This window comes from Merops nubicus, unplaced genomic scaffold, assembly GCF_000691845.1.
Source record: "Merops nubicus isolate BGI_N331 unplaced genomic scaffold, ASM69184v1 scaffold19027, whole genome shotgun sequence".
Taxonomy (NCBI): Eukaryota; Metazoa; Chordata; class Aves; order Coraciiformes; family Meropidae; genus Merops; species Merops nubicus.
Genome location: NW_008618631.1, coordinates 16,282 through 28,191, shown reverse-complemented (window position 1 = coordinate 28,191; position 11,910 = coordinate 16,282). Strand labels below are relative to the sequence as shown.

Genomic DNA, 11,910 nt, shown 5'->3' with positions numbered 1-11,910 from the left:
TGAAAAAGGGGGGAAGAGACCACGCCTCTCTCTCTTCCCTCTTCCTCTTCTCCTCTGCGGGGGTCCTGGCTGGGACACGCTGCTGCTGCTGCTGTTTGCTGCTCCCTGTGCTGCACGTGGCCGTGGCCATCTTGGAGACCTGGGCCTGATCTACAATCTTTTCCCTGCCTCCATCCACGTCCAAGGATTGTGCATCCAGCTTCAATCCACCTCAATCCATCGAGATCCAGCACTGGGGAGGCTCAGCACAACATTTGGGTTTTGTATATTTGGAAGTTTAATCTTCCTTGCTTTGTTGTTCCCATAATCCCCTTACCCTGTTAAACCCCTACCCTTTTTCCTTTCTGTACCCTGTTAAACCCCTTCCCTTCTTCCTTTCTGTTCCCTGTTAAATAATATATTTGTTAACTTTTCAATCGGTGCAGAGCTTTCATTACCCCTGCCTTCCCTTACTTACCTCTTTACCTGGGAAACTAAGGGATAAGGGAAGGGGAACACAATTCTGCCTTCTAACCGGGACATCAGCTGATGTTCTATTTTCCTTTAATAAAACAAACATTTACCTAAAAACTTGACATTATTTTTTGTGGACATCTCCTCCTGCTGCAGATAACTCAAGAGCTGCTGAGGGATTTTCCTCTCCTGACAAATGACCCTAGCTACTGTTGGGAAACCAAGCAGCAAGTTCTTAATCCTCCCTGAGACTTTTTACATTTCATTTGCTGAAGGTCTGTGATCAAAGGTTGGTGATGATTTTACACGGCATGGAGCATGTAGGGAACAAATTTATTCTCAAATATTTTAAATATTTCATATTACATTCTACTAATAATGGAAAAATTGCAAAGAATCTCTTCAGCCTCCTTAAGTAGAGCTAAAAACATGGGCCAGAACTGAAGTTTAACACGTTCCACCACTGCATGTAGTCACGAACACAGCAAATACATTCAAAATGGCTCAGGGACAAAAGCAGGGACTTCAAAAAGAAAGCAATTTGGTGAAGAACATACATGTAAAAATATGCTCCTTTTATTCAGGGTGGGGAAAAAAACCACTATTGCGTGCATCTGAATACTTACGAAACTGCATCTGAGGAACATAATTTCAAATTGAAAAGAAGCACAACAGAAATGTAAGGAGAGCAGAAAGGTTTTCTATAATCCTAAATGGTTCCAAGCAAATCTATTAGGCAGCCAGACATTTTGAGGTTCATTTCAGCACTAACTAAAGCACATATTTGAATGCTGTGCCACTGCTCCTGATTGAAACCAAAACCAAGTTCTACATTTTTTTGGTTTAGCTGTTGGATGGGGAGGAAAGGAATTAAAAGAAACCCAACCAATTTGAAGAGAAGAGCAAAGAAGAAATTAATTTATCAAATTAGCAATGTGCAGTGACACTTCAAAACCCCAGAGAAACAGAAAGGATGCCTGCAGGTTACTCTTTATGATACCAAACAGAGCAAATCCAATCAGATGAACATGCTGCAGGATCAGTCAAGCGAAAGCCACAGCAGCAGCATTACAAACTGAAAGATGTATAAAAAGAGGATTTTCTAAACCTATTGTACTGGCCTGAAACCGAGATATTCCCCCCTGGAGGAGATGACAGCATTGCTGCTTCAGTCCTGTAGAACAAGCTGTCCAAAAAAAACCCTCAAAGACAACACAGAGGAAAACTAGAAAAAAAGTTTTAATGAAAAATTAAAAAAATTCTCCTAGAACATTAGAGGTGCAACATTGCACTTAAAATAACACATCTCCACTCAAAACACTGTTTCCTCACAGGAGTGTAAGCACACACTGATGTTTTACCACACCAATTGGTAACTTTTTGTCTTTAATGGTGCCACCGTAGCTCCCTCCTTCACATTTCCCCTTGCTTAAAATAACCACCTATGCCAAGAGCACTGACCTTCAGGAATGAGTGAATGAATGAGAAAACTGGCACGGGAGCACGCAACCAAATTGAAAACGATGACAGTGTGGAGATGAACAGAGGGAAGAATCTGGTTATCTACACCTCAAATATTGAGTGACACTGACAGCACACAGGAACTTCTGTTTGCCCAGTCTTGTGGAACAAGAATGAGCTGCTGCTCGAAGGAATAAAAAGACAGCAAATTAAAAATAAATACTATTTTGTTGTTGTTGTTGTTGCTGCTCAGGAAGTGATCAGCTGAAGACACCAGAGGTCAACCGCTCTGTCATGATGGAAATTCATGACTTGCCTTGAGGATAAAATGACCATCAAACCATGTGAAAAGGCATAAATAAAAATAATATTTCAGAAGAACTTACATACTTCTGAGCAGAAGGTATCACGTGATTATGAAATTCAGGTGCTTTGCTAGGAGGTACAAAGCCTCCTCTGAAAAATCTGCTCTTGGTATTTCTAAGTGGCAGCATGAAGTGTGATGGACTACAGCTCACACACAATGGCTGTTATTATCTTATAGATAAATATATTAGCTATTTTATAGCATATGTATAAAAAATAAAAGACATCAAGCTTATATAAACATTTTATGTGCAGAACTCTCAAAACAGTTTCAGAAATCCTCATGCCAAACAAGTACTGGAGTTCCCCCCTCGCCACACCGCCAGTTTCCAGCAGCCCCATAGATTGCACAGGAGGGGCTGTACCAAGAAAAAAACATCATTTTGGGCTTCTTGGGGTTTGGTTTTCTTAGAAATGTGTTATTTTTGATTATTTAATCCTGCTAGAGAGCCTCGCAAGCAGAAAAAGAAGTTCCAAATGCATATCTACTGCAGCACAAAGTAGAAACATCAACTGTTCCCATGAAGATACATTCCTAAGGAAACGCAAATGGAAAATATCATCCCCCAAAATCACCTCATTAGCAACACTAAGCAGCCACCCCCCAGCACCTGCTGGGGCTGAGGGCCCAAGCTGGATGGAGGTTTTTTCCTGCAAAGATGGTCAAGCAGTGGAGCAGGTGGGACCAAAACACCCATCCACGGGAGTTTCTGAGACCCAACTGGATAAAGCCCAGAGCTCTCTTGCCTGATCTCTGCTTTGAGGTTGGACCAGATGACCTCTGGAGGTCCTTTCAACCCAGCTCCTACCATCAAGAAAGCAAGCAATCTCCAAGCTGCCTCCAATTAACCCTTTTTAATGCCTCCAGACTGCTTCAGGTGCCTTCTATGGGCCTCTGGAATAGTGGCACAAGTAATTGTGCTGAGGAAAGCAAGTCACACTTCAACCACCACTGCTCCCCCAGCCCACTTATCACACGGGCTGCCAACACAAGCTGCAAACACTTCTCTTGGACAACAGTTTTCATCCCTCAATGACCTACTTACAAGTCAGAAGGTTGCTTTCTGTTGAGATGCATATTAAAGGCAGAACAAACAAACAAAACCACAATTGTTTTTCATCCTGGGTCAAATCTTTTTGATCCTATATTTAAAAATGCTCCGCAGACAACCACATTTCAGAGGACACAGAGACGGCCCAGAGATGCTAAGAAGCAGCTCTGTGCACATAACACATATTTTAATATGAGTGTCTGCAAGAGGAGAGAATGTAGAGAAAGCTCTTAGGGCAAGACAGAGGAGTCAAGCTGCAGGCTGACAAAAAAGGGAGCAATTGGTGTTTTTCTGTTTGTTTGTCTGGTGGTTAGATTATACTATTCAGAGTATTTGGTCAACTTTCAATGCAATATTTAGACAACAAAATATATGGCAAATTATTTAAAAGTGCAACAAACGTGACCCAGGCCACTTCCTTGCAGGAGCCTGAATTTCCACCTCAGGGAACTTTATGAAGATCTGAGACCTTACAGTGACCTTCACAGGGTAAATACCTCTGTACCGGGGTACAAAAGCAGCACCCAGCTAATTCCATCTGTCTATACCAGGGATATCAGCTGCCCCAACTCCCCTTCCATCAGGAAAAGAAGCTGGAAGGCAGGAGTCTCTCTCAAACTCTGGTGTTTAGAAGCTGCTGTGTCAGGAGCAAGCACTGTATGCTTACCAGGAACAGCTACTGGCAATAAAATGTGGGTTCCCAGGGGGCTTCAGAGCCTGAATGCTATTCTCCCTCACACTGGAGTGGCACAGCGGTTTTCCAAAGCATGGCCTGAGGTGTCTGTTATTAAACCTGAGAGTAGGAATCCCCATGGTTTGGCTTCTAACGGCTGCAAACAGCATCCCAGGTTACTTCCACCCTGCATGGAGGTCTCTGAGCTGACAGACTGGCAGAGGGAGCCCCACAGCAAAGCCAGCCTCAGCACCCCTCGCTCGCTGCCGGATCCGGCCCTGGGAGCCTGTGCATCCACATCACACATCCCACGCAACAGTCCCCCCACCAGGCACGACCTCACGCCTCTCTCCTGCCCCCGAGTGCGAGGCTGGCTGAAACAGCCCCACCAAAGCATCACCACCTGGGGTAGATCAGAGTTCACCTTGCTCCACAGCCCGGGGTTGACAGCACCCCCTCTGTTCCCTTCCCCCTGCTCTGTCCTTTGGCTTCAGGACCATTTTGTGTGCGTGGACCTCACCTCAGCCAAATGTTCTGGGGTCTTAGCAAAGGACACTAAACCTCTCTGCTGGTCTGCCCTTTTCTTTTAACGCATTTACTTCTCCCCTTCTCATTAAGGCTCTCACTACCTCAACGACCCCATGGTTAGCCAGCAGAGCCCTTGCTCTTGCTCAATGCTTTGCAGCTGCCAAAAGCAAAGGTACAACTTGTGTGCTTGGAGAAAACAAGAACCTTTCCTTGCAGACCCCAGCGGTGGCCACCCCCCCACACCCAAACCTAGCCAGGAAGGCTACCCGAGGAAGAGGAGGCGTTACCTGGGTGAGGTGCGGGTTGGGGTTGAAGCCACACTGGTTGCAGACTTGGCTGTGACACTGGGTGCAGGCGTTGAAGTTCGGCTGCCCAGGGGAGGTGGTGAGCTCCGTGGTCTTGCAGATGGGGCAGAGCGTGCTGCTGGGGAGAGGAGCGATCTGCGGGAGCGAGTAGGGAGACGTTGGGGTGCTGCCCCGCTCTGGTGACACTGAGGGGGACCTCCCCGAGCCCTGGCTCCTGGCGTCCACCTGCAGCGTCCTCCGCGGCCCCTCTGCCGGGGGCCCGGGCTGGCCCTGGCCCCTCATCTCCCGGAGGCTCTGGGAGCTGGGTCCAGTCTGAGCGAGGGAGGGGGATGCTGACCGCTGGCCCAGGGCCTGGTCCTGCTGCTCCGGTCTCCTTGGTGTGCTGAAACACCATCCAAAACACACACGGTTTAGTACATTCTATCGCTACATCTTGGCGCCAGTCAACGCAGAAGACATCTAAAGCACACTCTGCCCCCAAAGCCCCAGCTCAGCCAAGAAGGCACAGCGAAACCCTGCTGCAAAGCAGGGAAATTGTTCAGATGGGCAGAAGGATACACTTTACCTTATGCAGCAAGGAGCAATTTCAGCTTTCTCTTACATAACCCAGCAGCAGAGATGTAATTGAATTATTCACTGTATTCCAAGTTGAACTTCAGTTGGAAAGTCTCACGTAAAATGCCAATGAGAAGTTTGGGGCAGCTCGGCCTCCTGCCAGCCAAGGGCTCCCCGTTAGCACCTCTCCAGCACAAACTGCTGCTCAGAGAGGCAGCAGCAACACTGGCTTGCAGACTGCAGGGAGAGACAGCCAATGCGTGCTAAACCATCTTCTCACAACCTACTTCTTTGAGCTGCTGGGAAGCAAGAACACTGCAGAGGACCCTACTGACCGAAGAAGCCCAGAGGAAGGAGAACTACTTAGACTTTCTCAGCTCTCAAGCTGCCCTGAGCCTGTCACAGGAGAAAGCAACTGCGGGCTTGTTTCCAGGGGCCACAGCAGCAGGAAATTAAGAGAGGGGGCATCAGCTCTGCTTGAGTAATCATTACTGAAGTGAGAAGTGTGAGGAACAGAGGCTTTTGTGGGCTGGCTGTCCCCCAGCTGGACCCTCTTCTGGATGGGATGATGTGAGCCTTGGCTGGGCAGAAAACCAGCTGGGATACATCAGGTTGCCAGGACAGGGTATGAAACCTCCCTGTGAAACCCCAACTACACAGAAGAAGCAGTCCTGAGGTCAGCATAGCACCTGCTGCTAGTCAGGCAGCAGTCCCATAGCCTGTGTAGGATGCTCAGCACCCTGCAGCATGTGCTCCCTGCCACACCAAAGAGCTCTGGAGCAGCTTCAGCTCCCAGAGCTTTGGGTCCTTGTGTTGGATAGCACAGCAAGTGATCCTGCATGCCCCACCTCCCATGTTACTTCAGCACAGGTACCTTCCAATGTGCTGCTGATGGACCACGAGTGCATGAGAATAAATCTGTGATGGAAGATGTTTATCTAACTGCAGAATAGTTTGGTGGATGTGCATATCAGTAATGGCCACAAATATTCCTCCAAATGGCAGAAGCCCTTACGCCTTTGCTACCTGTGACCTACAGCTGTTTAAGGAAAGATATTACTCAGAATCTCAAATTTAATAAATTGTAGATTTACCCAAGCAGGATCTGACCTTATAAAGGTTTAAAAAGGGAACTTAAATGCATAAAACTAATGAAATTCAAAGTGCACGTTGCCACAGTAATAGAAAGTCAGATGAAAATAAATATTAAAATAGTACTTGGGGAATACTTGTCGGCTGCAGATTGAAACCCACTTCTCTGAAGGAGGAATTGCACAATAATAATAAAGCAAATAAAGGAGTAACTGATCTGCTCCAGACTAAAGAGCAAACCACACCTGGCCCTGGAGCAAGACACCTGCAATAAGGGTCATTTAATGGGCCAGGAGTTCAGAACTGCGATTCACCTCCTGATGCCGAGGGCTGAAGAGCTGCTGCCCCACAAGACACGTGACATCTGTACCTGGTGGAGAGGTGAGAGCTCAGTCCCAGACATCAGCAGAAAGCAGTGTCAGAAAGCAAAGCGTGTTCTCTCTCCTTAAATTGAATTGTTATAAAAACACCATTTCTGTATCAAAATACATCCTACCCTACTGGTGTACTAAACAACATGGAAATAACATTATTTGAAAAGATTGATATATGTTTGGTCAAATAACTGTTATTTGGAACAAAAGAATAGTTATTCCAGTGCAAATTTTGAAATCCAAATTATTCTCTCCCCATTTAATATGAAAAAAATGTTTGCCCCCAAGTGGGAATTCTGAGCCCAACCCAGCTCTGAGCACAGCAACGCCACTCAGCCATGGTTTCACAGGGAGAAATGGGAAGAACTGGCAGCAGCTACCCACAGCAGGAGTATTTATCAGTGTATCAGTAGTTACCACCTATTTTTGCAGCAGTACTAGCAGGCTGGCTTACTTAGTTCAAGTACCTTACTTTAAATAAAGAGTGATGGTTTTGCTTAGTGAAGTTTTTGCAGCACATCAGCCTGAGAAGCAGTGTACCTCCAAAGCTGTGCTCCGTCAAGAGGAGTTGTCACACAAGCTCACTACATTTCCTACCCAAAACTGAGTCTGTGGCTCTCTTGAAAAAGCAAAGGCCCAAGAGAAAAAAACAGAACAAAACAAAACAAAACACAAAGGTGCTGTTAGTTTGCCTTGAGCAGAAGAGGGAGGAGGGTGGTTGGGCACTCGCTGCCTGGTGGGACAGTGCTGCTCTGGAGACTCTCTCCGGCTCAGGGCAGAGCTTCCTCCCAGCTCCTTTCATAGTTTCAGGTAAAAGGAAACACCGTGCACCATCTCCATCCCACTCCCAGCAGTGCTTTCACAGCATTTATTTATTTTATAACTATCCAAGATGCCTGAGCAGTCCCACGACACGAGCTGGGCTGCCACTCCCTCGCACCAGCTGGACACATCTGTAAAATTTTAAGACCAGACAGAATCATCTGGTCTGTCAAATACAGTAACCAGATACAGGAGAGATGCCCCAAGAAAGAGCATTAGAGGAGTCATATGGAATCAGATGCAGGCCCACGCTCATTGCATCTTTTGCTAGGATGCTCCAAGGTTTCTATGTCTTGTACGGGTCTGGTATGAGCTAGGACAGAATCAATTCTGTTCAGTTATTTTACTTTTCAGCTCTGTATCTTCTAAGTGGCTGGACTTTCCAAAGTTAACAGCATATTTTTGCATCTATGAACCCTTTTTTTTTGGTTGTTTCACAAGTCCAAACTGCAGCTCAACCACTTTTTTCATTAGTCTCCTCTGAAACTGATAAAAATATTCACTAGCATCGAGCTGCTAAGCAGTTCCAAAGGAACTCCCCAGTGCTACTAGATTGTTCATTAACAATTAAATTAAGATGTCTTAATGAGGCAGAATTTCACCTGTTTGATGGGGACTGTATTGATTTTGCATCACCCTAACTGATGAATTAAAAATATTGAGTGATACTCAGTCAAATATCTCTGCAGGGTCCAAATTCAGCAGTGCTCTCACAGTTACCAACAGAGTTATAATTTTGTCCAAGTAAGGAATATCAAGTGTGTTTGACTAAGCTTATTAACAATTATACCATCGAGGTTTCCATTTATTACATTCTGTCCATTAATACTTTATCAAGAGAAGGTCAGGCAGGCAACTCTATTAATCCTCCTGCAGTCACCAGCACATTGGGCAGATGCCATTTTCTTCCTTTTTATTTTAATTTTTAATTAATCTGGATCCTCAACATCAGAAGCCTGGGTTTCACTCCCAGCTCTGTGGCATAGCTCGGTCACCTCTTTCACCTTCCCTATGCAGTGAAAGAAGCATCTCCCCATCTCCCAGCATAAAGCACTGCAAAACACCCACAAAAACTGACCCTCAGCTCCATGCAAAAGAGGAGGCTAAATGGCAAGGTTGCTTACCATGTAGCCCAGAGCTAAAAATCACCCTCAAAGATTCATCTGTACCCAGGTCTGCTTCTCTGTCAGATGCTTCTCCTGATTCAAAAGGTGCAGAACTTCCCTTGTTCCACTCAGGAACAGGCATGGATAGAAACCAGCCTTTCTATTTAGGGCTGGTGCAAATGTCCTTGCAGATATTTGGGCTGGGAGGAGATGAAGAAGGACTAGGAGGGAAGAGTTGGCTGAGAGGATCAGAAACATGAACAGCATAATGAAAACCAGGGGTCAAAGCCATTCTCCACAAAAGTTTGCTCAGCAGTGTAAGATGTCACAAGCACCTTGGATTTTTTATACCTGATTTTTTCCCCTTGTGTAAAAATGACAGTTTTTCATTGAAATATCAAGAATTGGGAAGACTTTAAAAACAAAATCCTATTCACAGCCTTAACCAATGTTAGACTGCTAATTAATATTTAATTTCAGAAAGAAATGATTTGTCATAAAACCTAATGTTTGATGGCATGACAGTGCCAGTGCAAAGATGTCAGCAGCTGTAGGAAAGATGAAGGCAATACAGTGACACAGGATTGGTTTACAAACCTGCCCAGTAAATTGGTACAGCCTTCTTATTTGGGAATCTCTAGGTAATGTCAGGGCCTGTAGAAGGGAACTGCTCTAATTTAATTCAAGGACGTTTACTGTTGCCACTAAATTTTACAAACCAAAGCTCCCAAGCTTGGAGCCAAGCATCCCAAGGGATGCCAACAGGTCCTTTTTCTCATAACATGCTAACTTGGGAACAACCATCACAAGGTAAAATGCCAATGCTTTTAACATCTTGGCTAGAAAATCAAGTAATAATGACATTACACAAAATCTACACACACAGCTGGTAACACAAGTCTTCTTCAGGTATGGTGTGTGGAAAAGCTTAAGAGAGAGTTTAATTTATTGTTTTTCTCCCAGTTTCACCTTCCCCCCTTGAACACACTGGGTACATCCGTCTGCTCAGCTGCCACCAAACCCCAGCAGTGCTCACATCCATAGGGGCTTGGCATTTTGGGTCCAAATAAATCCTTTGGGAGCTGCAGCCTTTTCGTGCAACTGGGAAACATGGCTTGCATCCCTTTCTTTGCCTGGTGCCAGCTGAAATGGGTCCCTGCTCGCTGGGCAACCGATATAATTACTGCATTATAGTTTATAAAAAGAACATGAAAACAAATGGCACCATCACCATCATTTTCCAAAGAGCGTGCCCTGCTCAGACATTGCAAAGAGCTGGGTTTGTCCCTGGAAGGCAGCTCCTAGCTTCAAAGCCATATGAAAAATAAGCAAAATGGGGGCAAGCAAGTCTTTCTATCAATAGAAGAAGAGGGAAAACAAATGACTGCTTACCTGCAGTCAAAGCAAGGGTATGAGAAGCACACAAACCATGCTAAAGCACGAGAAGTGAGAATTGTAGATGCTCAAACCCAAAAGCATGAGGCTGGGCTAACGAACAAGAATTAGAGCTGCTCAGCTACGAGCAGAGATTTGACCTAGTTGGTTCAACTGAAACCTGATATGAACATCCACATGACTGATTTTAAGAATCACTGAAAATAACCTATTTAGGAAAAAAAAAAGGAAGTAGCCAAGCAAAAGGGGAGATGCACTCTAGGTCAAAATGGTGCTGGGTTTGACTCAGAAAAACAAAATTCCTAACACTTATGGGTCGGCATAGAAACCATGTGGGATAATATCAGATACTAGCTGGTAGATACTGCCTGTCAGCAAATCAAACTAGAAAATAGGACATGCAACCTTTTAATAAATAAACAGAAAACAAAGTGTCTGATATGGAGGGCCTCCAGCTTCAGCTGCATGCACTGAAAATCTCATGAGTGATGCAAAAACATCCACCGAGCTTGGGAGTTTTATCAGCAGCAGCTTTGTAGCTCTAAAAGTGCTACATCCAGCACAGGGAATTCTGTATCATACTCTACTTTGAGAAAAAAAAGAAGCAGTTACAGAATTAAAAATCAGCACCTGCTTGAATCCAAGTGCCCCCAACTTACTGACGTGTCTTTCTATGCAGGAAGAAGTTTATGCTGGGACTGTGTGTACTGGAAGGCTTCAAACCAGCACATGCCACACGACTGAGAACAAAACAGAAAATATGAAATGGTGACTAGTAACTGTCAGGGAGGGTTTTATTAGGTGGCAACGCAAGCACTCTTGTGGAAGGTCCTGGTGTTTAATGACTTGCTTTTGTGAGCAGTGGAAAAAAACCTGTTTTCCTGCAGCTTTTTGCTTCAGGGCTGCTTCATCTCCATCAAATAAGATGCTGCTTCTTTCAGGCACTTTCCCCCTGACTGAGGCATCCCTAATGCACGTCTCCCAATGCTGAACAGTGTGGGTGAGTTCCTGCTCAAGGCTTTCAGCACTCACTCCATCCCCTAACCTCCACCCACATACCTGCTCTCGTACATAGAGAAGAACAAGATGTCCTTGAGTCCTCTGCTTCTCTCTTAAACCCCACTGGGGCTGGGGTTCAAGGTGGGGCTGCCAGGCACATCCCATCCACATTATAGGATGTGCAAGACTCGGTGTACTACAAAGTGAAGATTAGGAAAAGCCTCAGTCCACCCCAAGCCAGTTATTCTCCATCTTGCTAGCATCATATCTAATTCAACTGAGAACCAGTACCAGGCTAATGCACTGATGTCACTCACACTGCTGTATGAAGCACAATTGTAGAGAAGCATCTGCCATCTTTATTACCTGAATCCTGTGTATGGGAAGAGGGGTTTATGACTGATTTAAACTTTAAATATACATTTACTTGCTTATTTTCCTTCTACCTCACACTGCCATTTTGTGTTTGCGAATCCTTATCAGTTGCAGTTGGACTAGGTGATTGTTGCAGGTTCCTTCCACCTGAACTCTTCTCTCTCCTCTTTCTCCCTCTTGTTCCTTCTCTTTCTCTTCTTGCTGTGTGGCAAATACCTGCACCTGACTTGGCCCTGGTTGAGCTAAGAGCAACTCTTCTTAGAGTACTTTTCAACATAAAACCCCATAATAGAATCCAGAGCAGCTTCTATGAACCCCAGGACTTGAACTGGTATCAGGGGAGACTTTTGCACA

The 11,910-nt window shown here is 45.2% G+C and overlaps 1 protein-coding gene across 1 annotated transcript in view; it reads right to left on the bottom strand.

The window, feature by feature from the left end:
* Positions 1 to 5,120, bottom strand: part of BSN (bassoon presynaptic cytomatrix protein) — a gene marked incomplete at its 3' end in the record, with an annotated part of 62,153 nt that extends 57,033 nt beyond the window's left edge. The window contains 1 exon segment of the mRNA XM_008943522.1: positions 4,821 to 5,120. Within this exon segment, the coding sequence (XP_008941770.1) occupies positions 4,821 to 5,120 (300 nt within the window).
* Positions 5,121 to 11,910: the final 6,790 nt, after the last annotated feature.